This window comes from Dunckerocampus dactyliophorus, chromosome 6 (assembly GCF_027744805.1).
Source record: "Dunckerocampus dactyliophorus isolate RoL2022-P2 chromosome 6, RoL_Ddac_1.1, whole genome shotgun sequence".
Classification (NCBI taxonomy): domain Eukaryota; kingdom Metazoa; phylum Chordata; class Actinopteri; order Syngnathiformes; family Syngnathidae; genus Dunckerocampus; species Dunckerocampus dactyliophorus.
In genome coordinates, this window is record NC_072824.1 from 29,412,641 (window position 1) to 29,439,975 (window position 27,335).

The 27,335-nt window shown below is 43.5% G+C and overlaps 2 protein-coding genes across 5 annotated transcripts in view; both read right to left on the reverse strand.

Moving 5' to 3' along the window:
* Positions 1-393: 393 nt before the first annotated feature.
* On the reverse strand, positions 394-19,557 carry trip10b (thyroid hormone receptor interactor 10b). Of its 2 annotated transcripts, XM_054779271.1 has the most exons (15): positions 15,741-15,887; positions 8,752-8,867; positions 8,612-8,665; positions 8,338-8,485; positions 8,196-8,258; positions 7,843-7,947; positions 6,562-6,690; positions 6,338-6,484; positions 6,033-6,194; positions 4,443-4,466; positions 3,249-3,358; positions 2,907-3,039; positions 2,740-2,822; positions 2,074-2,192; positions 394-873 (listed from the first exon to the last, which is right to left on the reverse strand). In XM_054779271.1, exons 1-15 carry the CDS (start codon positions 15,762-15,764, stop codon positions 728-730), a joined length of 1,563 nt encoding a protein of 520 aa, XP_054635246.1. In that variant the 5' UTR covers positions 15,765-15,887; the 3' UTR covers positions 394-727. The 2 variants fall into 2 exon arrangements, with proteins under 2 accessions (XP_054635246.1, XP_054635247.1); XM_054779272.1 differs by lacking the exon at positions 4,443-4,466 and having other exon boundaries at positions 15,741-19,557.
* LOC129182776 (noelin-2-like) overlaps positions 15,841-27,335 on the reverse strand; it is a 28,616-nt gene continuing 17,121 nt past the window's right edge. For 2 of the 3 annotated variants that reach the window (XM_054779275.1, XM_054779273.1), the window contains 2 exons: positions 26,967-27,140; positions 21,040-25,837 (listed from right to left, as the gene is read on the reverse strand). In XM_054779275.1, the coding sequence (XP_054635250.1) occupies positions 25,517-25,837; positions 26,967-27,140 (495 nt within the window). In that variant the 3' untranslated portion in view covers positions 21,040-25,516. Of the gene's footprint in view, positions 15,936-21,039; positions 25,838-26,966; positions 27,141-27,335 lie in introns of those variants that run through there. The other variant, XM_054779276.1, reaches the window with a different exon arrangement.

Sequence of the window (27,335 nt, forward strand, 5' to 3'; positions counted from 1 at the left end):
CGCTCAATGCGGCGTTAACCTGAGGAACTCGCACATGCGCAACAAGTCCACCGGCGCCTACTCGACTCAATCAACCCGTGAGCTCACGTGAGGTTCGCGATTCACTCGCGTGGCGTTAGCGAGCGAGCCGCTCAGACAGGAACAGGAAGTGGAAAGGAGAGTTGATTTGAGGCAAGGAGCAGATGTGTTGTTTCCGTGGGATTAATACATTATCCAGGTCCGGGATAATTATATTATAATGTAACATTCATGTCTACATCATCTGTAACTGCTGAATCGTATCCAATGGAGTCGTATGGTTTGTACACTGTATGGAATTGTTTTTCAAATATATGGTTTTTGAATGGCATCATAACCTTTGTATGTAGATGCGCATGGAATGGCTACCACAAAGAGATTTACATTAGCTTTAATGCGCTTTGACAACATAGATATATGATACATAGATTTCAAACTCCAGTGTCAGTCGGGCTCTAGCTAACGCTGCACAGACTGTGACTTTTTAACAGCGAATAAACCAATAAAATGACATCACTGTGCCTTTTAATATGCAAATGTCATGGCGTCAAGTGTGGAGGCGTGGTTTCGTTAAAAGTCCAATCAGGAAGGAGGGCGTGTCTTCAGCAGATTGTTCAAAAACAAAAAGGCACTAACTGTGCTGATGAACACTTTTATGCATTCAGAAGTTGAAAAGTCATTCCTTCCGCACTCCGCCTCTGTCGGGACGTTACGAGGAACGCTTGACGTACGACGACGGGATGAAGCCCTCCTCCCCGCTGGCCCTGAGGACCCTCATCCAGCCGTCTCCTTTGTCCTCCTCCATGATGCTCAGCAGCTCGCCCTCTGTGATGGAGATGGTGCCCTCGCTGTTGCCTGCACGGAAGTCACAAACGCGAGGGATGCTGACATGGATGCTCAAACGGTCATAGAGTATGTGCCCCCGGGGCTTGTTTGTGAGCACCACAGGTGACAAAAACCATCATCTCCCTCACTTGCTTGCCAACTAGATGAGCCCGGCCCACGTATACGCATATAAAAAATGTGAAAATAAAATTCCTGAATAGTTGTGTACTTAACCCGAGTACTGGTAATAGCCAAAATGATGATGCAAAAGGCAATGCAGCCGAAGTCAAGGCAACATATTCAAAAGGTTTCAGCAACGGGCACATTTTCCATTTCGTCATGAAATAATAGTTTAAGAAGCAGATGTGTAGAAAACACTGATTTCTGTAGTGGAGTTCCGGACGCCAAGCTAAGCCATCAAACAATCCACTTTCTTTTCAACATACAAGTGAACAGATAACTTTTGCTATAGATATAAGAGTCTTACCGCTGAGTTGGTTTATCCGCAATCACAATAATAAAGATGAAAGTTGCATCTCCGTGTGTAGCTTGAAACGCCACGGGAGAGCAAGAGCGAATCTGGAGGGGAGCTCAAAGGGTCGCTGACATTATTTTTTTTAACTTTGCTTGAATATGTTCTGTATTGTTTGTAATTATGTTGTACATTTTTCTGAAAGCGAACATTAAATCATGTCAGTGAGCCTTTAATGTCAGCTGACTGATGTCATATGACATCTACAAAGCGATGTTTACTATGCGATCGACCCAAACTACCTTGGCGATCTACTGGTAGCTCGCCATCGACGTAATGGGCACCCCTGGTTTACAAAGTAGGAATTATGCCAACGCTTTTCACCCCATTTGGTCCCATCTGACTCCCATAAGGAGCACATATTTTTCTTACGCTGTAATTATGACAAATTATCATGATGCACTCATGAATAATGACAACCACCCAATAAATCTAAGCCTACTATGCCCACCAAAAAAAAGGCTTCGCTACACATCTTAAAATGGCACCCGGAGCATTGTTTTTCTTAAGCAAAACGGCTAACCTAGCGTGCTGTTGCTATTCAAATGTAATGTTAGCACTACAGCATCACATAGCTATGCTAGTGTTGCTAAGGTCTGTGTCCTTCATGTTACTACGTTGTATGTGATATATGGCATCAGAGTTACAGTGTATGCAGAGTACACAATACCGTGCTTTGGAATGAATATAAAGTATACCTTCAAAGGTGTACAAAGCCGTGCATTGACCTACGGGGGCCTCTACGTCTTCAAACTCGTAGTCAAACTCTGTGTAGATGTTCTGGCTGTTGTGGTTGTTGTCGTCGTCCGTGACAACTCTGTGGGGTGATATTGTTGTATTGTCAATAAGCAGCTAACACCAGCTGGAGCAGCACACACGGCACCAAATGAGGGTTCATGTGCTAGCTTCCAGGCTCTGAAAAGGTAACAAAATCCACACGTAGGCCTTTTTATACTAGATTTTGTAACAAATTTGCAACTAATGTCCCTCGTGGGGTCAGACAAACATATAAAGTAACACCTCAAGCTGCTAGCTTAGCATCGGAGACGCGGGAAAAAAGGCGGGAAGCAGCTAGCTTGGTCAAATGGAAGGTAAGATCTACCTATCTATCTATGTATCTATCTATGTATCTATCTATGTATCTACTGTATCTATCTATGTATCTATTTACATTTGTGCTAGCTAGCCATTTCTTTAGTTACACGAGAAGGTCAAAATTTTAGAAGCAGTTGTCAAAATGATGCAGAGTCACACGCATGTTGTTAAATATGCGTGTGTCCATCAAAAGTGGGCATTATTGTGTTTGGTAGAGGACGTGATGAGACAGTGTACCTAATGAAGTGTCTGTAAAGTGGTGTTCTTACGTGTGCTGCGTGTCGTCGTCGTTGTTGTTGTTGTTGTTGACCACGGCACATTCGTCTCCTCCCACCGCCTCCGACAACCACGTCTGCAGGTGAACAAGCGACAGTGAAGAAGAAGAAGAAGAAGAAGAAGAAGACACTTTAAAAACAGATGAAAGCGTGTATTTGACTTCGTATTTGGCGAGCTCGCCCTTCAAGTGTCCCATGCTGTGAGCTGTCTGGGCCATCTGAGGCTCCAGCGTGGACGGGTCGCCCAGCTCGGGGTTGTGCTCGTACACACCCTTCATCTTCTCTAGAGCTTCACTGGAAACACACACACACACGTTGTTAGTGTAGATTGTTGTGTGTTAGCGTACAGTGGTGGGAAAGTGTTTGCGTGGTTGTCGCACTTAAAATGTTTCAGATCATCAAACAAATGTCAATATTAGTCGATGACAACACAACTGAACACAAAATGCAGCACTTTTTCACACCACCGTAGATTGTTAGCATAGATTGTTGTGTGTCGTCACCTTTCCTCTTGTGCCCTGTTCAGTTTTCTGCTGATGTCATCAATCTTGGCCTGCAGCCTTTTCTTCCTCTGCTCAGGAGGAAGGTGGGAGAAGTCCTCTGCAGCAGGCGGCTACGCACGCACACACACACACACACACACACACACACACCAAGGACATCACGTGAAGTACACACCAGCAGCGTTGTTGTGTCAACGCAACGAGACGCCAAGCAGACAACGCCACAAACATTTGACCCCGTCTCAAAAGGATCACAACTCCTGAAAGTCTTTCTACCTTTTCTGTGACGTCACACGTTTGAGAGGCGTATTTCTTTTACAGCAGGGGGCGTCCAAAGTCCTGCACGTGGGCCATTCGCTGCCTGCAGCTTGTTTTTGATTGGACGACGGCTTATTCTCAAAATGCATCTGGTTCTCAATGGCTTGGGCACACCTGCTTTAAAGTTTTTCATCATCATCACCATGAAAGCACATGTTTATATCAAACACGTGTTCCTAATCAAGTGGCCACTCAACGTCTACTGCAAGGAAATATCATATCAGACAATAAAGGTTGTGTAGTTATATTTCTGTTTCTCACAATTACATTTTTTTGGTATGCTAACGGAAAAAAAAGGTGCATTTCAACTTGATTATTTTTTGTATATTATATATAAATATATATAAAATGTATTTGTCAGCTCCAAAAACTACACACCATATTGTCTGATATTGATGACAAATGATTTGGTATTTTGTACACGTCATGAGGTACACCATGTCATGACCTCTGCCGCTACACACATACTGTATGTCTCAAGCATTTCAGAGATATTTGGTCTGAATATGTACTGTCCCTAATATTTTGACCCTCTACTGCGCCAAAATATTAGAAACAGCCCCCCGACACGACAAACACAGCAATAAAACTCTAATTCTGAAATGATAGTGAGCAGGATTCTCTTGCGTAACGGCAGATGTCAAAAGTGGGTGTACCTAATGAAGTGGCCAGCAGTGTGGCGACGTCACAGAGGAGGGGTGTTCCCAAAGTGAGTGTGATCGAGGCCAAAAAAAAAAAAAAAAAAAAAAAAAAAAGAAAAAAAGGAAGACGGCCCGGTCGCACCAGCGTTCCAGAACCTTCTGGCGTGAGCGGACGTCTGCGCAAAGCATCCGGCACCTGACACCTCCGGACACGAGGCTAAATGCTAAACGTTACCCTCTGTTTGTCAGCGTGCAACGTCTGGACACACACAAAGATCAGCATTCAGCAGGCGGACATCAAGAAGAAGAAGAAGACGATTCAATTACTTATTTCATTCATTTCATTATACAGCTTGGGAATGAACATTTCAGATGTAACGTGGCACAATCTGGTTCAGATCAGGATTGTAATACACACTAGAAATGATCCATCCGTCCATTTCCTTCCACTTATCCAGGGCACAGGGGCAGCAGTCTCAGTAGGGAAGTCCAGACCTCAGTAGGGAAGTCCAGACCTCTTCCAGTTCCACCAGGAGGACACCAAGGCGTTCCCAGGCTAGCTGTGAGACATAATCCCTCCAGCGTGTCCTAGGTCTGCCCCAGGGCCTTCTCCTGGCTGGGCATGCCCAGAACACCTCACCAGGGAGGTGTCTGGTATGGCATCCGGACTAGATGCCCGAGCCGCCCCAACTGGCTCCTCTCCATGTGATGGAGCAGCGGCTCTACTCTGAGGCCAGTACCCTTGCAAGGGTGTAGAGCTGGTCCAGTTCCAGTGCTCCGCGACCAGGACGGAAACCACATTGCACCTCCTGTAGCCGAGGTTGGACTAACAGCGGTACCCTTCTCTCCAGCACCCTGGAATAGACTTTCCCAGGGTGGCTGAGGACTGACCCCCTATAGTTGTATCACACCCTCCGGTCACCCTTCTTGAAAAGGGGGGACCACCACCCCGGTCTGCCCATCCAGAGGTACTGTTCCCGACTTCCACGCAATGTTGAAGAAGCGTGTCAGCCAAGACAGTTCCTCGACATCCAGAACAGGGCGAACCTGGTCCACCCCCGCAGCCCTGCCACCGGGGAGCGTTTCGACCACCCCAGATACCTCAGCCATGGTTGTGGAACTGTCCATGTTCGTGTCCTCGGACTCTGCTTCCTCTATGGAAGGTATGTCAGTGGGACTGAGAAGAGCCTCAAAGTATTCCTTCCACTGTCCGACTATATCTTTAGTCAAGGTCAGCTTCATCAGAGTGGACCGGGCACTGCTTCCCCTTTCTGAGGCTTCGGACGGTTTGGCTGATATATATATATATATATATATATATATATATATGTATAGTAGTTTCAGAGTTTACCGCTTAATTTTTACATACAGGGTGGGCCAAAGTAGTGTTACAGTTAACACTTAAGTTAACACCCTGACATCCATGTACAATGTACATAAATATTTATATTTATAAAGACAGTAAATATAGTAGGGGGTAGCTTGCAGGCTGAAAAAGTGTGAGCATCCCTGGTATGCAGTGTCTTGTATCAGGAGAGGAAACAAGGAGTTTGTGTAGACAAGTCTGTGCAGGATTTTGGGGGGTGGGGGGTTGCTCTTTTAGTTTTATGCGTTCACTTGACAACATTCTTTCTACGCTGGTAAACTGCTCCAGCACTGTCGTCACGGCGACTGTTCAATAGCAGCCATCACATGGCTGGTGGAGTTATGCAGCTAACAAGTACCAACTAAGGTTGACGTAGGGGGTCTGGGTGGGGTTGAGTTGGGATGGGGTTTTTTTGTGTTTTTATTTTTTTACATCTGAAGTCAAAGTGCCAAAGTTCACCTTGTGTTTCCTGCTGAAGGGCCACAGCTTGGCACGCACTCTGGGTGGGTTGAGGCTGGAGTCGGAGCTGGCAGCTTTGATTCCTTGCGTGTAATCCTCAAACTCAACGTCGCCCGGGCGCTCAAAGCCCGACTTGTGCTGCTCGATGAACAGCAGCGAGTCCTGCGGCAGGAAGACCAACAACAACTCTCATTTACCTGCCCGGCAAACACAGGATGCTCGTCTTATCTTATTCTGCTCTTAACACCAACGTCATTCGCTATACGTTCAGCATGGGGCTGGTTTTGGGCGTTTTTGTGACCAACCTGCTTCTCGTCAATCTTTTCTCCCGCGGTGGAGATTCCGTCCAAACATTTGGCAATGATGACCTGCACCTTCTTCTCGATGTCCGAGAACTGGCAGTAAGCCGCCGCTAAGCGCCGGATCCTCCGCTCGTCCAGGTCCTGCAGCTTCTGCTGGGCACACGGGCGTGAAAGACAAAGCTGCTGTTGTGAAGCCACGTGTTCCCACAATGCACTGCCGGCCTCACGTTGAAGATCTGCGGTATCTCTGTGTAGTAGTACGCCTTCTGCTCCTTGTTGAAGTTCTGCAGCTGAGCGGCGTAGTCGTTCCTGCACTCCTCCGCCGCGTGCGTGCGGGCGTGCAAATGCTGCTTGGCCTTTCCGGGTGGACGACACGTGGAAAACAAGAGAGAGGACTTATTGGATGCTGGGTAAGTGCTATGATCTTCTATGATCTTCATGCCCTTGCAGAAAAAAGGGACAAACAACCTAGTCGTGGTGTTGCAACAGAACATGAAGAACAATAATCATTATTTCATAATTATAATGAACATATAATAATATCAATTCACACATTTTTTTACATTAAAAAAAGTGTGAATATCCCAGCATTCACACATTTTTTAACATAAAAATATATCTATGAGGGCCGCATGTTGGCTACACAGTCGGGAGATCTGGAAGCTCTGCGCTCGCATCAGTTTGGGCATGAGTGTGCGGAGTTTGCATGTTGTCCCGCCCACATCCCAAAAACATGCATGTTACGTTAATTGGCCCTGCCGTTGGCTGGCTGGCGACCAGTCCAGGGTGTACCCCGCCTCTCTCCCAAAGTCAGCTGGGATAGGCTGCAGCATACCCCCGCGACACCAGTGAGGATGAGCGGCATAAAAGATGGATGGAAAAAAAAAATGAGCATGAACCCTCGTTTCTCAGCATTCACACATTATTTTAAAGGGATAGTTCGGATTTTTGGGCCGCACGGTGGCCTAGTGGTGAGCATGTTGGCCACACAGTCAGGAGATCGGGAAGATCTGGGTTGAAATCTCCGTTGGGCATCTCTGAGTGGCGTTTGCATGTTCTCCCCGTGCGTGGGTTTTCTGCGGGTACTCCGGTTTCCTCCCACATTCCAAAAACATGCATGTTAGGTTAATTGGCCACTCTAAATTGTCCATAGGTATGAATGTGAGAGTGAATGGTTGTTTGTCTTTATGTGCTCTGCGATTGGCTGGCGACCAGTCCCGGGTGTACCCCGCCTCTTGCCCCAAGTCAGCTGGGATAGGCTCCAGCATACCTGCGACCCTAATGAGGATAAGCGGCATAGAAGATGGATAGATAGTTCCGATTTATTGACATGAAGTTGTATGACATCCCCATCAGTCATTCTTCATGTCAAAACATCCCAACTCTCCCTTTGATATAAAAATATATCATATGTGTGAATACTATTGTCATATGAGCGTGAATCCTTGTTCCTCAGCATTCATACCATTTGTTAGCATTGACACAATAAGAAGTTGTTGTGTGTTTACTTTGTCCACATCGATCTTTGAGGCGTTCACATCGTTCTCTATCTTCTCTGCTTGCTGTGATGCTTTTTCGGCTTCCGCCCACTCCTTGGCAAAGCGCTTCTTAGTCTAGGGGCACACACACACACACACACACACACAGGTCACAGTCCCTGATGACACAATAATAAAGACGTCATGTAGCCGACAACATCTTAAAGGGACAGCGCACACGTTCATCCTCTGAGGTCAGTTTGGGTGGAGTGATGTTGTCATGAAATAACATCAATGAAAGTGGAGAGTGATGATGTCATGAAGTAATAATACATCACTATGTCATGAAATCCTTCAGAAATAATCAAGAAAAGAGTTCTTACGCTTTCCAGGTGCTTAAAGCTGCTCTCCAGGTTCTGTTGGGCCTTCTTGGCGTCATAAAGGTGCTGCGGAAAGCAAAAACATCATCTCACCGCCAGCATTCTTTTTCAAGCGGCTCCTCCCACTTATCGGCCCCTCCCTCACAGATTTGCGCTCCTGCTTGATGTCCTGCAGGTACTTGGTGAGCTCCCCGCACACGTTGATCAACAAGTTCTCCGCTATCACCTCCCTCTGGCCCGCGTAGTCGTTCAGCTCCTTGACAATATCCTGGAACGCCGCGTGGTTGCTGAACCTGCACACACACGCACGCACACACACACACACACACACACGCATACACACAAGCTGAACGTCCAAACAAAGGGACAACACAGACTGCGTACAGAAGAAGGCACACAATGTTGTGTAGTCATGTGACCTGCACTCCTGCTCTTCTTTGCTGCCTCGCTTGGTGTATTTCTTTGACAGGCTCCTGCCACACACAAACACACAATGACACAAGGACACACAATGACAGCAGTGCAGTACACACACACACACACACACACACACACACACCTGAGCTGCTTGGCGTAGCTCTGCTCGATCTCCGTGCGCTCCTTGACAAACTTGATGTAGCGCTCCACCAGGTCCAGACCCGCCTGCGTGTGCTTGTCGATCACATCGCACTGGTCCTAGCCACACAACAACACAACATCAACACAACGCAGACCTCTCGGTGCGCTTCTTTTCTCCAATGACGGCAAGCAGGAACAGCGTGATGCTAACCATAGAACAGGAAACGGTATCACGCCTTTCCGCTGTCACTAGGTGACACCTCCCTGCCCCCTCTGTCTGTCAGCCACCTTGGAAGAGTGGCTACTTTCACTTGATTTGACTTTGATCAACGCTAATTCATTAACACGTGGTTAAGACATCAGCAGTTGATGACAGAAACACGGTGAGAGATGTAAAGAAAGACCCCGAAACTGGGCTGTCAGTCACCTTTGATATTTTGTAAAGTATACATGCTAACAAGTTATATACGTACACAAACACACAGTGTTCCCTCGTTTATCACAGGGGATAGGTTTCCAAAATAGCCCACAATAAGTGAAAGACTTTATTCTTGTAAAATTACTGCCAATTTTTCTGCTGTTGATTATGTTTTTTAAAATCATTTTCTCATTAAGTGACATTTTTAGAATGTGCTGCATAGCATTTTTTCACCCATACAAGCTGTGTGGTTTTCATGTTGTTTTGACCTCTAAATGCAGTCTAATAATGAGTGCTTTTTTTTTTTACTTTTCTTTGGACATGCTAACAATAAATATGATGTAACGCTACTACCAACACGCCCACTGACATTAATAATAATGATGATGATGATGATGATGATGATGAATGCTGCAGCCTCTGGATACATTCATGTATGACCTTTCACCTCATTGTGCACCACCCTATGATGTAATAAGCACCTCATACTTTTATTGTGACGCTGTTTGTGGAGGAAGTAGTGTTTGCTCGGTGTGTCAGGACACGTGTAATATTCATTTCACAGCCAATACGTCGCTGGCAAATGAAAGTACGCTACATGGAAACATCAGGAAGTAAAAGCCAACCCGTCGGTCTGGTCTGGTGCCTGCAGAGCGCAGTGACGGGCAGCACTCGCACGGCCCGAGCGACAAAGAGGGAAATAGTTTGAATGCACTCGCAGTGAGTAAGAGTGTTGTTGTGGAAGACAACGAGTGACTCCGCCCACTATGTGTCAAGGCTGCAGAGGGAGGGAGGGGGGGTTGGCATGGTTAGGGATGTCCAGGATACCGGAGCACTCAGGAGGGGAAGGAAAGGCATAAGACAATGGAGAGGAATGCATGTTTGGCCCGGAAAACCTCAAGCGAAGCAGGAGAACCGAGACGATACAAGAAGTCTCGCTGCATGATAGCGCAGCTCGGCCCAGTGAGCTCCACGCTGAGCTCATCCTCAACCGCCGCCCAGTGACTGACAGTCCCAGAAGCTCCTGGAACCAGTCAGACTCGTCCCACCCTCGGAGCTCAACACGCCATCAATCCAGCCGAGTCCGACTGTCACAAATCTCAGTCGGGTCTGAGTCTCTGGAGGGATTGTCGTCATGACAGTCACACGCAACGAGAGGCAGGCGACACACACACACACACACACACACACACACACACACACACACACATTTACTTATTATGAGGCAACATCAAACCCTCACAAGGTCTCACCACAATAAGGGTCCGTTCTGTCCCCTGTCAAGGGGTTAACTAGAGGGCCGTGCCAGGAACTAAGTGCTGATCCAGGGCCTCCCTCAGGGCAAGAGGTGTGGTGCAGCCTGAATTTATGACAGTCAGACCTGCAAGTATGTCAACATCTTCTCCATCCCAGCTGCAAAAACACCACAACACAACCTTTTCAAAAGAAAACCTCATCTATGCATGCATGGACTAACTAAGTAACCAAACAAGAACACAAACAAACAAACCAACAGATCAACGCCAGCAAAAACATAACCTCTGAACTACGCTTGCGCTTTGCAGAGATAATAAACCTACTAACTAAGTAGATAACCAACACATGGATGGACGGACTTGCTAGCTAACAAACAGGCAGATGAAATAACCAGCTCATGACAGAACAGATGAAGTAACTAAATAACTAAGAAATGGTTGGATGTATCAATCCGACTGACTAACTAATGGACAAACTTACTATCTATTCCTTTGGACAGTGGATGTATGGACGGACTGACTGGCTCATGAATGGAGCACACCTGGGAACATTTGCAGGTATGGACTGATCCAACTGACCAACTAACTAACAACCAAATGTACTAACTAGGACAGGGGTGAACAAAGTGCAGCCCGGGGGCCATTTTGCAGCCTGCGGCTGTGTTTTTATTGTCCCGCGGCACATTCTGAAAATATCATTTAACTATAAAAAAATATATATATCAAAAAAGGAAAATCTGCAGTGATTTTACAATAATAAAGTCCAAATATTAATGAGAAATGAGAAAAAGGTACCATTTTACAAGAATAATGTATTAATAATAGAATTAGAAATATTATATCATTTTCACATAAAGAAAACAGCTGTTTTTTTGTAAGTCGTAATATTATTAGAACGAAACAAAACAAACAAATCAAAAAAAGTTAGGTTAGGTTGCAGAAAAATGACAATTAATTCAGGATCACAAAAACTAAATGTAGAAAAAAGTTGAAAAGTTGAAATTGAAAAGTTGGAAAATAAAAAAAAAAAAAAACAGCAGACATGGAAAAATCAGCAGTAATTTTACAAGAATAAAGTGATAATATTAAAGAGAAAAAAGAAAAAGTCTTAATTTTACGAGAATAATGTCATTTTAGGAGCATAAGTTTTGGAAAATTAACCACTAGCAGCTAACCACCAAGCTAGGCGGGATCCACCACCACCAGCAGCAGCCAGCCACCAGGCTAGGCCTGGGTCCATCACCACCACCACCAGGCTAGGCCTGGGTCCATCACCACCACCACCAGGCTAGGCCTGGGTCCATCACCACTAGCTGGACTTTATTAGCAAGATGCCTCGAAAAGGTGAGGACCATTTTGTCACCCTGTCTGTGTTTCATGAGCTGTGTGATCAAATTTCCATAAGTACCCTGTCTGCAAAGATAGATTATTTGGATAATCAGTGAAGAAGAAACAATCTATTGATTGAGGGTGTCCCTGACACTAAATCTGAATCACGGAATGCGAGAGAGAGAGAGAGAGAGAGAGAGAGAGAGAGAGAGAGAGAGAGAGAGAGAGAGAGAGAGAGAGAGAGATCAAGGCTAAGAAAGTGCTCTGTGACCATCTTAAAATAAACCCTGAGCTTTTTGACATTGAGAGATCTCCTCGTAGGTCGTTATGCCCATGCTGGTCGTCCTAGATCTAATTATGATAAATCTGCTTCGTTACAAAGATAAGCAAGACATTTTAAAGAGCGCAAAATCCCTCAAAGGCACTAACATCTTCATCAACTTCAGTGAAAATGTCCGCATGAAGCGAAAAGAACTGCTTCCTCAGCCCAGGGAGGAGAGGAGGGAAGGGAAAATGCCTTTCTGAAATATGACCAGCTAGTTAGTTGTTCACCCTCCCCAATCCAGATCAACTTCTACTAATTCAAACTCTCTTCTTTAGTCATAGTTACAACTTATTTGTAAATTTGCTACTGTGCGTTTTATTTTCTATTTTGCCTTTTTCACGATTATGTCTAGTCTTAAAAAGCATCCCATGTCAGACCCACTTTTTAACCCAAATGATATTAACCATATTAAATCCATGAGGATCCACAATTGCGTTGATCCGGGTATTAATGTTCCTATTTGTAGAATGGTCCAAGGTAACTGGAAATATTAGAATGAAGAGGAGTCCAATACATTTTCTGAAAATGTATCAGAACCAGGATATAAAGATGTTTTTTCAACTTAAAACATACGTAGTTTACCTAAGAATTACGATCCAACACTTGTCAGTTTTAAAGCACACATTTTCTGTGCTTGCTTTTTCTGAAACCTGAGCTCAACGATGACACAGCCTCCCTTTGTTCAATATCACAATAAAATGCTTTACATTCACGCAGAAATAACAAAAGGGGAGGTGGAGTTTCAGTCTTTATTGCTAGAAATTTACTGTGAAAAAGACGTTCGGCACCAGCTTTGATACCGAGACTGAATCTCTGAGTCGAAATGATCGTTTGAATATCTGAATGCACGTCATGCATCTTTTCTGTACCCTCCCGTTTACAAACCCATGAGCATAACCAGCTCATCTGCAACCTTGATTGACAATACATTCACTCATTGTTATGTGCATCAAATTCACTCTGGTTTACTGATAGTTGACATTTCTGATCATTGCCCAATATTTCAACTTATATATAAAAAAAGAACCAATCTTTAAAAATCTCTGAAGTGAAAATGAACTCCAGTAAGTTCTCAAAAACATGAAGAAGTTGGCTGTGCTTACCAAACCTTTATGAATACAGCATATTTGCATCTGTGTTTGAAGTATTTTCCGCTTATTCAGGTAAAAAGTCAAAGTAAGCATAAACACGCAGGACCTCGGCTAACAAAAAAAAATGATGTAAGAAAAGTGTTGATAGTCCTACGCCTTTTAATGTCGACTGTTCGAAAAAATACAGAAATAAGTTTACAAAGTTACTAAAAACTGCAAAGAAAAAGTATTTTTCAGAAAACTTCTCAGGCAATGATCCAAAAGCCACATGGAGACTCGATCAATTGAATAGAATTTGACTAATCCCTCTGAAATGGCAAATGGATTGAATGGGTTTTTTTTGTAAACATTGGCCCTTCTTTGGCTGAAAACTAGAGATTTCTTAGTACATCTGAATGAGAACTATCCTAACGTAAGCATGTTAGACCCTCCGACCCTAAATGAAGTACGTGGTGACATCATACTTGCAATGAGAGACTCCTCTACAGGACATGATGAAATAAGAGCAGGCTTGATTAAAAAGTGCTTTCCTCTATTATGGAACCTTTGACTTGGATGATATCTGTCTTTCAAATCAGGCGTTGTACTGAGAGACCTCAAAAGTAGCCAAAGTAATACCACTGTTCAAATCTGGTAATTCCAGTATATTGGCAAACTATCACCCTATGTCTGTCTTTTTTCTAAAGTAATAGAGAAGTTAGCATATGCAAGAATAACAAGTCATTTGGACAGAAGCAATATATTATATAACCAGCAGTATGGATTTAGAACACAAATGGCTCTTTCACAGTTTGTTCATAAAATCTCTGCAGACCTACACAATAAAGAAATATTGTATCTCTTGGTATATTTTTAGATTTAGCCAAAGCATTTCATACAGGTGATCATCATTATTATCTAAATGATAGAGAACAGCATTTGTCATTCAATAAGCAGAATTCCAACAGAGCTAGGGTAATGTGTGGGGTTCCACAGGGTTCAATTCTTGGACCCCTCCTTTTTTTTTTTTAAATTTACATGAATGATGTTCTTATCCACATTGGTCTGGTCTGGAAAAAAAAACAAAACATGAAGTCAATCGGCATCTTGAGGAGTCCGATGGATAAATCATTCCTGTTCCTTGATGTTTTATCATTGCTTCATTTATCCCTACGTTACTTATTGCAATGCTGTCCAACTTATCTCAACAAGATTTTGTTCTAATTCAAAAGAAATTCTGAAGAATGATCAGTTTGAATGATCAGGGACTGGACTCATCTGCTCCACTTTTCAAAAAATTCAAACTTCTGTTTTTGATGCGAATATTTACCAGCCGCGTGTCTTTGTGTCCAAATATGTTCATTGACCTCACGTCCTTCCTGAAAGTTTTCCAGAAAAGTTAGAAAAGTTTTCCATTTTATCTCCCTTATTTTCAAACTTCTCTAACTCACTGTAATGCGATTTGTATTTTTCATGTTTTATTTTGGATTATTATTTCAGTTATTTGTTTTTTTTTTTCTTCCCCCCAGGTACGTTTGGGGAGGTATTTACATAAGCCTCTTTTGGCTTCCGTCCTCTCCTGCACGATGATTTGAACTGTTTTTGAATTGTGTTGTTTCCCTTTTTATTCATGTGCAAATAAATAAATAAAAAATAAAAATATTACAGAAAAAAGGCAAAACATGAAGAGAGAAAAAAAAAAGTCATATTCCAATGAGAGAAAAAAAAAATCACTGCTTCATGAGAATAAAGTCATGTTATAAAGAAAAATATCATTCTAGTAGCACGGAGTTGAAATATTGAAGATAAAGGTTGAAACATAGAAAAATGTACCTTTATTGCATTTTCACAAATAGAATAAAGGTTTCACAAACCACAAACTGTGTTTTTATGAACCTTCATCTGTAAATGAGTCCAGTCCACATTTGAAAAGTCTAGGTTTAGTGGTTTTTGAAGTGGACCAGGTCTAATACAGACTAAGTGCTAAAAAAAAAAAAAAAAAAAAAAGTCTAAATGTGCCTTTATTGCATTTTCATAAATCAAAGTTTCACAAATACAGCAGTGAGTGTCAGGTAAAGGCAACATCTTACCTAAAATGTCAAAAATGTTTTGACATGACGAAGCGTCCCGAAAAACAGACCATCGTGACAAACGCTCGCACGGCCCGTTACGTCAATTCCACCTTAAATTTCCCCCTCAGTGCCGAATCAGAAGCCGACTTCAGCGTCGTCGAACCTGCCCTGATGGGAACGTTGCGCTGCTTGCCACACACAGCATGTACTTCACGGCATGTACTACTACTACAAGAGTACTAATAGTGAGCAGTAGGCAGTGCAGGAGTACCTGCTTTAAAGGCCATGACTTCCTGTCACTCGTGGAAAGGTAAAGAGAGAGAGAGAGGAAGAACAAACAGGTGAAGTTACACCTTTAAGAGAGACAACATTAGAAGGTATGCAGAAAGGATTGCGAAACACTCTTCACACGCACACGCACACACACACTGCTGCAAGGCCCCAGCGTCACATGACTGAACCTGATCTTTTTGGACAATTTGTAGACGCTAATGTTGTTTTTTCAAAAATAAAAACTCACCCATAAGTCAGTCCCCCAGTCCATGTCTGCACCTTTCACACGTCCGCACCGAGGAAGCCTGTGTGGGACAGCTCACAGGAGGGAGGGAGGGAGGGAGGGAGGGAGGGAATGTTTGCAGGAAGTTGACGCCTTCTCCTCCTCCTGCCTGCTGAAACTCATTTGTGTCCCAAGAGAAGAAAAGAAAGGGAGGAGCTTCTGGAAGAAAACACAGCAGCTGAGTTGGTTTTTATCTTCAAGAACAAGCCTGGGGTGGCTTTCATCATCCTTGAAGCACAAACACACTCATTAGCGACACAATCATGACATACAAGAAACACACAGTACGCACACCTTATAATATTCACAGCTCAATCATCCATGTCAAGATGTTTACGGTGTGTGGCTTCACGCTGACGAAATGAAAAAAGACATTAAAAATATATATCGTGAATTTTAACGAAAGGAATTAAAATTCCAAATTATTGAATTTGTGTATTTGAGGTTAGGCTGGTTATGTGTGGACGTGAACGCACTAATAAATATATCATATTATTTATTTCATTCATCGGGTTACATTTTTTTGTGTAATTAACGCATGCACGCCTCTCTGTTACGACGGCAGCGCAGTGGAGCGTCCCCACACCGTCCCACAGAGTCTGATGCTCTTTTATAACTTCATCGTGACCTGAACACATCATCAGGAGTACAATTCCAACACCATATGCCGCATGTGCCCCTGGTTGCTTATAATAACACGGTTTAAAGTGTCATTCAAATGTTGTAAAGAGACTAGCTTGACTGACATATTCAGTTCATTTGGAGCTGTTAATGCATACGAGCATATATACAGTATACAGTATAAATCCTGTCCCGTCATGGAGCTTTCTCTTCATTCAAGACAGTAAAACTGGGCATATTTCACACATAGTTGCTCATGGTGATTAATCGTGATGAATTCATTTAAAAAACAGTGATTCATCATTTGACAGCCCTACTTGTAATAGAATATCGAAGTCGAATATCAACTAAGATTAGGGATGTCCGATAATATCGGCCCACAAATCATCATGTCTTCCGAAAGATTCTTGTTTTTAATTTAATTATTTCATGAAGAAATCACTTTGTCGTCTGGAAGATCATTTATTCGTATTTTAATTCATTGTTTAATTATTAGTTTTAATTATTTTTTTTATTTTATGAACAAATCACGTTGTCTCCTGAAAGATGATTTATTTATTTTTTTATTTCATTTTATTATTTTATTATTATTTTTCATTTATTTAATGATTTTATTTATTATTTTCTAAACCAATCACTTTCTCTTTTGCCATCTTGGGACAGACTAATCGCTTGCCCTTTGTCTCCTGAAAGACCATTTATTTTTATTTTATTTAATCATTTGTAATTATTGTTTTTATTGAATTATTTCATGAACAAATCCCTTTGTGTTCTGAAAGATAATTTATTCCTTTTTTAATTAATTGTTTCATTTAATTATCACGTTGTCTCCTAACGATGATTTATTTACTTTTTATTTCATTTTTATTATTTTATTTATTATTTTATGAATAAATCACTTATTAATAATTATATTTATTTAATTATGTATTATTTTTCATTTATGTAATGATTTTTATTTATTATTTTATGAAGACACCACTTTCTCTTTCACCATCTTGGGATGAACTAATCACGTCCTCTTTGTCTCCTGCAAGATTATTTTTATTTTATTCATTATTATTTTATTTATGATTCATTATTTTATGAACAAGTCACTTTGTCTCCTGAACGATCATTTATTTTAAATTTTACTTTATTTAGTCAATTATTGGAATGATGAATGAATGGGTTGTTTAACACAAGCAAGGCTGTGGTTTCATCATCATCCTTTGCATGATGGTACGCGTTGGCTGAGCAGCTACATGTGAAGCCTGTAGCGTGGGGAACTGTTGTTGTATCTGTATGTTGCGCAACGCTTGTTGCTGTGGCGCTGCAGGCTGAATAGCGACGGCGGTTGACATTGGGATACCATTCCCAAGTTGGTCCCTGAAAGCAGCCAACTCATCCTTTGTATTAAATTTGGTTCGACGGTGACATCTCGTGGCTGGTTGCGGTGTTGCAGGGGACTCTGTGCACGCAAGTTCGCCATGTTGAAAACTTGAGGTTTCATATGAGGCACAGATGCTGGGGGAGCTGTGGTAGGTTCAGGCAAAACGACAAGAGCTCCAATATTTGGACCGTTATGTTGCTCACTTGCTGAAGCGCATCACTACTTTGCTTTCGTGCGCTTTCATTGGCAAAAGCAGCGCCTTTCATGAAAAGCTTTCTTTGTCTTTTTCCACCTTGTACACCCGAAGGTCTATCTTAGGCCTTATCAACATCCATTTCACTCACTTTCAACTGTGAATCGGACGTCATCGACGTGATATTTGTGCTTCGTCTGCTTTTACGCGCGGACAGTGGGGTCCAAAAATGCCACAAACACAAAAGTATTCACACACAGAGCGGCTGAATGTCCACTTTGAAACATGAATGATTGACAGGTGCCACCAAAGATTAGCTGTCTGTCAAGCTAACATGGCAGTGGAGGAGCCAGAAATGTTCATTGTGGTGGCCAAGGTGAGACCATTACTCACATAGGGGTGGCAATAATTGATACCTGAATTGTCTATATGGCCATTGGGGTGGCCACTGCTTTTGGACCGTCTATTAGAGCAATTAATAGCCGAGCTCATGTTTTCAATGCATAGTTTCTGGATTTTGCTCACCATCATGGCGGCCAAACCCGCGCAGGGTATAATACGGAAGTAGACGCCGATCGGCACTCCTGACTCCTTCGTTTACATGCTTCCATTATTAACAGATTTATGAGCTGAATCACGCGTCAGAATTTAAGTCAAAGTCAACATAGTGAGAAAAGTTGACCGGATCCGACCAAAGAATCATGGGAAACTTACCTCCCGCTTGCAGTTCATGCAAGACGCGCTTTTATTGACAGCTCCCCCACACGGTAAGTTGTGTGCTGCAGTGAAATGCGTCCAAGCGGAAACGGCGGTTAGGCTGAACTAATGTTCTGCACCACAGAGCCGCGTTTGTCAAAATTATCCCCCCGCCGTTGGGGGTGGCCACTGGAGTGGTCGGAGAGGGACCAAGCAGGTGGTTAACGCCTACCGTGACGTGGTTACACCTCCATACTGCCACTAATGGCCAAACAAAATCAAATTCCTCCAACAAAACGAAATACCAGCACCAAAATAAGCCAAATAAACTACAGCAAAACAAAGCATAAATGGCTCCTTCAAATTGTAATTATTATATTTATTGAATTATTTCCGGTGTTTTATGAACAAATCGCTTTCTCTGTCTCTTGGAAAGGTCATTTATTTTTATTTATTTATGATTATCAATTGTATTGATATTTTAATTTTGAATTATTAATTTTTCAAAATTGTGTTTCATTTTTTCTAGAGGTCATTTATCATTTATTTATGATATAATGTATGTGCCTTTTCTTCAACTCCTGCATGCTTCCTTTTGGCAGAGCAAGTGGAAGGTGGTGTCATCACCGTGGAATGGCACCTGTGTGTCCACAACATTGCCGTTATGAAATAAGAGTAGTAATAAGATCAAATCTCCCCACCTATTTTATATGTGCCTTGGCTGAGTAAACACGGTACTGTACCGTGTTGTACTACTATACTGTACATGTCGCAGCGCTCCTTCTCGCCGCTAGATGGCACTGCAGCTCTTCATCCATCACTCCTCTCCATCCCAGCCTTTCCTGTACTGGCAGAGTGAGACAAAAATCTCTCCAAAGCGTGAGGATTAGCAGATCGATAGCAGAGACAATCTTCTTCCCACGCCTGCCTACCCCCACCCCCCCACCCCACTCCACCCTCCAATAACCTCCTTTTCATCATCAACTCTGCTTGATGTGTGCTGGGAAAACAGGAAGATCAGTGATTGCGCCCACTTTCCACGCCACATGTCATCACGTTCTACTTCTTCACACACACGTAAGACGACAGCAGGGCAAGGAAAGGAAATGAAGGTTATAGGAGAGGAGATATGGTGGGGAAAGGACAGGGACGAAAAGGAAGTGAAGAAGAGGAGGAGGGGAAAAAAAGGGAACGAATGGAAGAAGATGTTAAAAGAAAGAACAAGCGTAGAAGAAAATAGAATGAAGGGAAAGAAGGACAAAAGGAAACAAAAAAGGAAAAGGACGTGACAAAAAATAATGAAATGAAGGCAGGGCAAGGCCACAGGGAAGGAAACGACATCAAAGAAAGAAGAGGGGAAGGAAGGGAAGGAAAGATAAGTCAATAGAAAGAAAACAAGGAAAGGAACAAAAAAGTGATAACAAGGAAGGAAGGGAGGGAAAGGAAAGAGGAAGAGGCAGCAGGAAAGGAAAATTGGAGAAATGTGAGGAAGGATGGATGCAAAAGAAAGGAATGGAAGGAAAGGAGATGAGTGACGAGGAAAGGAAAGCAAAGGTAAAAGGAAGGGAAGAGGACACGAGGTGAGAAGATCGAGGTGATTAAGAGGATGAGGAGGTGAGTAAAAAAGGATGAGGAGGTGCATAGAAGCAAAGGTGCGGAGGAGAAAGAATGAGGAGGTGAGTAAAAACATGAGGAGGTGCATAGAAAAGGATGAGGAGGTGCGTAAGAGAGAGGAGGAGAAAGTGAAGAGGAGAGAGGATGAGGAGGTGAGTAAAAGAGGATGAGGTGGTGCGTAGAAAAGGATGAGGAGGTGCGTAAGAGAGAGGAGGAGAAGGTGAAGAGGAGAGAGAATGAGGAGGAGAGTAAAAGAGGACGAGGAGGTGCGTAAGAGAGAGGAGGAGAAGGTGAAGAGGAGAGCGAATGAGGAGGTGAGTAAAAGAGGACGAGGAGGTGCGTAAGAGAGAGGAGGAGAAGGTGAAGAAGAGAGAGAATGAGGAGGTGAGTAAAAGAGGATGAGGAGGTGCGTAAGAGAAAGGAGGAGATGGTGAACAGAGGATGAGCAGGTGAGTAAACGGATGAGGAGGAGGATAAAGGGGATGAGGATGTGTGTAAAGGAGAGGATGAGGAGGTGAGTAAAAGAGTATCAGGAGATGACGGGGAGAGAAAATGAGGAGAGAGGATGGGAGGTGAGCAGGAGAAAGGATGAGGAGGTGAGGAGGAGAGATGCAAACAGGTTTAAAATAACAACACACCGTCACGTCGAATGAACACAACCTGCTATGCTGATACACAAGTGTGTGTGTGTGTGTGTTCATGTTTTATGCATGAGTGTTTGTGTGTTGCTGCACCTATACTGCACATGCACCCCCCCCACCCCCCACCCCCCACACGCTCTAATTCACACAGAAAGCTGCTACAAAGGCAAACAAAGTCAGAATCTTTTTAATGTGAATGCACATGAATGGACCTCCATTAGTGTGCGTGCGTGCGTGTGTGTGCGTGCGTGTGTGTGTGTGTGTGTGTGTACATAGTTCAGAGTGGGACAGTGTGCGTCTCTTCCTGACCAAATGGCCATTTCCTGTGTGTCCAACTGAGACACAAGCTGCCTACACGTACACACACAGCAAATGAAGAGCATAAAGTACGCGTGTCATTAATATGCAGAAGCAAGTGCGTGTTATTGGTTCACGTGGGCTGATTAAGAGTCTATTTAGAGATGATCACATGACACGTCTATAAAGCAGCCGCAAGATGGGCTACTGTATCGTGCGGCAGCGCAGATTTCCTGCAAAACAAAGCGTGGCGCGTGCTTTTTCTTCGGTTTTTGTTGCAACACCTCCTTCAAAAGGAGGATGCGAATGGAGGTGACATCAACAGGAAGTCGCAGGAAGCAAGCGGACTCACATTCAAAGACTCCAGCGTCAGCGCTTCACTTCTTTTTCCGCTTGTGTAACAGCAAAAAAAGAAGTCATTCCCAAAGTCAGTGCTTGAAGCATTTGGAGTGGAGACTCCAAAGACGAGACCATTCTTTTTCAGAAGGTGTCAAAGTGTTCCTGACACTCACAAATAGGAGTTTCACAAAAAAAAAGTTTCACCTACACTATACATATATAACCTTCAAAATTAGTACAACCTTTGTTAGCATCATTCATTCCTTCCAGAAGGTCCGACTCGAACCGAAATGGACGTTAAGACATAAACCTGTACCTGTCGGTACCACATCACTGCTATCAGGAGAACCAGAGTATAGAGGGGAGGGAGCCGCCTGCAGTGGCCCAGCAAGGTGCACTGTATTCGGGCACACGCTCCGAGCAGCTGGTGTGATGCCACGGAGGTCTCAGGCAAACCTGTTGCACTTGTGTCTGCAAGTGAGCTCAGAGGATGTTACGCCAGGCAGGAGAAAACAAGGAGCGCTCGATTTGCTCGCCTGCACAACACGGGTAGTTTCGCCTCATTATCGGAGCTATTTTGAATGCTGTCCCGATGATTATCGTGCACCCCTGGCCTAAATGGTGAATGAAAGGGATAAATGAACATTTAAGGTTACGTTTACTTTCATACCGTCCCCGGCCACGGACAGTAAATGATGGCGATGACTGAGGGGGGGTGGGGGCAGAGATTTTAAGAAGATTAGATTTCCAAAGATTTTTTTCTCTGTAATTAGGATTTGACAGTGATTGATGGCACTGTTGTAACTTTCCTGGAATGAAACTACCACAGCATTCTCATCAGGCCTTGCTGTGTAAACGTGCGTGCGTGTGTGTGTGTGTGTGTGTGTGTGTGTGTGTGTGTGTTGGCTGCCGACTCCTCCTCCAGTGTGCTGTGGATGCTATAAATAGCGCTGATCATCGCATTGGGTGTGTACGCTCGACAAGGTGGACCTTCCCTTGTTCAATCCTTCATGAATGAAACATCAACAGGGCTCCCGTGCTGCAGCACACCTCTCCTCCCCCCCAGGTGGTCTCTTTAACGTAGATCAATTATTTATCACACCGATATCCGACCGGGAGGAGACAGAACGTGGAGGATGAGCCAACAGGAAGAGATGAATAAATCACTAAGGTGGAAAGGATACGTTATAAAGCCAATCAGTCTCATCCAGATCACTTTGGAAGGCTAGAAATGTGTGTGTGTGTGTGTGTGTGTTTGTGTGTGTGTGTTTACACTGTGTTCCAAATTATTATGCAAATAGGATTTTAGTATCATCAACATAAAATGTTTTGTTTTTCAATGAAATTGATGCCTGATATCAGTCTCGGACATCTGTCATAATTACTTTGCCAGGTGAGCCCAATTAAAAGAAAGCCACTTAAAAAATGATTATTAGGCATGCCACAGATTCCAAGCAATATGGGAAAGAAAAGGATCTATCTGCTGACAAAAAAGCGTCAAATATTGCAATGCCTCGGACAAGGCAAGAAAAGGCATGAAAACATTCAATCATTCACAAAAACTTCCATACGATGAAGAAATTTGTGGCTGATTCAGACGACCGCCGGGATTGTGCTGATAAAGGCATCAAGAGAAAGGTTTCTGCCAGACAAATCAAGAGAGCGCCTGCTAAAAAGCCATTACGAAGCTGCAAACAGGTATTTGAAGCTGCTGGAAGCTACGATTTGGCCACCCCTAACCGATACTCACAAGCAGAAACGCTTGCAGTCGGCCGACAAGTAAATGAAGATGAATTTTCAAACAATCCTGTTTACTGATGACGGTCTGGATGGACGTGATGTCAGCAAGAAGGTGGCTGAGTGGTGTTTTGGATCGGAATCACTGGGAGAGAGCTGGTAGGCCCTTTATGGTCATTGAAGGTGTGAAAATGACCTCAGCAAAGCATGTAGCGTTTCTGCCTGACCACTTTCTTCCATGGTACAATATGAAGAACCATATCTTCTGGAGCAAAATGACCTTCATGCATGACAATGCACCATCTCATGATGCAAAGGATGCCCACTTTGCTGTCATTGGCTGTTATGGGCATAAAAGGAGAGAAACTCATGGTTTGGCCCCCCTTTTTCCCCTGACCTCAACCCAATCGAGAACCTATGGAAAATCTTTGAGGGTGGGAGGCAGATCACAGCAAAACAGCAGCTGTGGGGGGGGCTATTCTGACATCTTGCGAAGACATTCAAGCAGAAACGCTCCAAAAACTTCCAAGTTCAACGTAAGAATTGAGAAGGTTCTATCAAAGGAGGGATCTTATGTTAACATGTAACTTGGCCTGTTCAAATGTTAGCCATTAAAATAGCTTTTCCTTTCAGTAAATATGACCTCCTGATGCTGCAAATTCAACAAATGACCATTTTCAGTTGTTAACAACCAGTGAAATGCTTTGAAACTCTGTTGTGTGTAATAATGTGGAACACTGCTTTTATTTTGGAAAAAACCCCCACTGTTATCATTGGGAGATTTGTTCAGTAACATCCAAATTGTACCCTAAAGGTCGATGACCTGAAAATGATGATGACTGCAATTTATATTGACTATTTAGCAAAATTAGAGAAAAATATCATTTGTATCATAATTTGGAGTAGTTTAGTGTAAAAAGGGATCGCATCGGATTAGTTGAATAACGATTTGTACGTCTTAAGGGACGTTCCGCAGGAAAATAATGATTTAATTCATAACATATTCATATAAAAATTCACTATTTAAAAAAAAAAGAATATTAAAAGTAGAAAAAGACGTGTATATTATACGAATATATTATATATATTGTATATTAAATTCAAATAATCAGTTATTTTTTAATTTATGCATTATAATATATGCAATTTTTGTAGATTTTTTGTCGATTTTTGTTGAGACTTTCGGGACATCCTGTACTGTGCCACTTTAACTTTTAACCTGCTTTTAAACTGCGTTTCTTCAACTGGGTGCTCGACAAAGGCTCGCGTCTCACTGACTCACGGGTGCTCGACAGAGACTCCAGTTTCATTGATTTAAAGGATATCGACAATAACCAGCGCTTCGCTGACTCACGGGTGCTCAACCAAGACTCAAGCTTCACTGACTCACAGGTGCTCGATAGAGACTCCAGTTTCATTGATTCGAGGGAGACTGACTGGATGAAGCCTTGGGCGTCCGCGTAAAGCTCACGACAGTCACTGACGGCAACCTGGTGATGAACAGCCCTGGCGCTAGCTTACGTTAACGTCTAACAAAGCGTTGCTCGCAAAAATAAAACTCTTGTAATGTGCTGGGTAACTGCTTTGTTGCTACAGCTAACATTACCTTTACCAATCTGTGGTTAACAGCTCTAATGTTAGCTTGCTACAACAATCTGCTCAGGCATTACTTCATGCTAATTTTTAAGCATGAGTAGCAGTCGCTACAACAAAAGTAGCCAGCCAAAGTTAGCTTGCATGTTTGGCCAAAAACAGCGATGAATATTCCAGTCAACCAGCGACAATCCGCTGACTCACGTCACATGAATGCCAATGCTAATCCTACCTGGAGTCTTTTACTGGCCATCTTCCCCAGACTGACTGGGGCCCTTTTAGCGAGCTGAGAGTCGCACGTCTCTGAAAAAGAAGAAGCAGCGGTAAAGTTTGGTGAAGTTTATTGAAAGAAAACAACCATGCTGACTGCACACCACCACACCACAAACCCAGAGCAGCTCCGTCACAGACTTGAAATGCCGTTTGTCCGCTTTGTTGTAGCGCAATGCTCAGACACGAGTGGGGAGGACGGGGTTGGGGATTGGGGGGGACCAAACAGAATATGGATGAGCTCAAGCAGCCCGTCTTTGTTCTCAAGGTGTCCTCAAGACGGCGGTGGCGGCGGCGCTCTGCGGTGACTCTTCAGAGCCGCGACCCAGTCGGCAGACGGCGCTCCGGTGAAGGAGGAGACGGTCGCCTACCCGTCGGTGCGTATGACGTGGAACAGCGTGACATTGTAGAGCACCTGGTGTCCATTGTTCCAGGTGTAGAGCGCCCTTTCACGGGGGTTGTAGTCCATCATGCTGATGTGAGAGTAGAGGTTGTGGAAGGGCACGTCCGTGTACTCGTACGTGGACGTGTTGGTGTTGTAGGCAAAGTGAACCTTGGCGCCCGCCAGGTGGGAGTTGGTGACGTAGAGGACGCCGCAGATCATAAAGGCCTCACCCGCGCTGCGCTTGGGGAAGCCCGTGTCCCAGCTGCGGAGGACGTCCAGCGAGCGGGGATCCAAGCGACTCACCTGCGAGACCCACAGCGCTTCTTTAGACCGCCAAGCAAACCACACAGCACTTTATTGCTCCCTGTCCATTTTGCACCAACGTTTTCCCACTAAGACACGTCTACTATTTTTTAAAATCATTTTGCAACATTTTTCCACTAAGACACATTTACCATTTTTTTCAGTAATATATATATATATATATATATATATATATTTTTACCATTTTGCAACATTTTTCAGTAAGATATGTTTTTTTTTTTTTTTTTACCATTTTGCAACGTTTTTCCACTGAAACACGTTTACCTTTTTTTTTTTTTTACCATTTTGCAACGTTTTTCGGTCAGATACGTTTTTTTTGTTTGTTTGTTTTTTTTACCATTTTGCAACATTTTTCAGTAAGATATGTTTTGTTTTGTTTTTTTTACCATTTTGCAATGTTTTTCCACTGAGACACATTCACCATTTTTTTGTCTCGTGCAGCCGACGCACTTCGATTGCAAGACGGGCGTGCTGGCTTCCTACGGCACCTACGGCTATCGTGACCGGGAGAACCGGAGTGTTGGTCGGGAGAAGCCGCCTGCCGTGGCCGGGTAAGGTGCATTCATGTGGGATACGCTGTGTGAGCAGCTGCCGTGCGTTGCCCTTGCGACCTGGCTGCGTGCGAGGTTTTCCCGCGTGCACGCAGAAAATAATTTGCATCCCAATTTTCTTCCTACGGGCTTTGCGGGCTGTCTGCGGGATGGAAAATATCTTACGATATTCCCCATTTTTGCACGTAGCCAGCACGCAGGAGCACGTATGTCGGGATGAGCGCTGCGCCTTCGGCGACATCACTTCTGGAAACGGAAAATTTCTCCCGCTCAGAACTATAAATGTCATTTTCATCATTTGCCGTTACCGATCGCTTTGGAAAAACGAACAACGTAGAACATAACTACAAACAATATAGAACATATTTAAGGAAAGTTGACAAATCATGTCAGTGGCCCTTTAAGAAGAAAGTTGAAATATTTGAAAAATTAAAATAACGGCCAAAATGAGAAAAAAGAGCAAAGAGTGAAGTTGATATTGATGATGGGCTGCAGTTACTATCATTTTGAAGAGTAATTTGCCCAACACCGCTCACAACAAACCAATCATGTCTTACCAGTATGTTCCCAGCGTTGGGGATGGAGGTGTAGACGGCCCACAGGCCCGTCTCGTCGGCCATGAGGTCGATGTCGGAAGACCCCCCCCAGCTGTAGGGGAAGGTGTTGTTGTAGCCCGCGCCGCTCAAGCTGCGCTGCAGCAACACGCTGCGCGAACGGAAGTGGTACTGCACCTGGAACACAACACGACAAGACATTTCAGTCAGTTAGAAATGCACAAGGATCTACAATTCTATCTGCTTTAAAGGCTGGACAGGACAGGGGAAAAAAAAAAAAAAAAAAAGAAATGCACAAGACCTTAAGGGGGTTCTAAGTAGGGCTTCAAAATGTAAAAAGGAGAAATGGGAGTGAGACAAAGGAGCAATTTA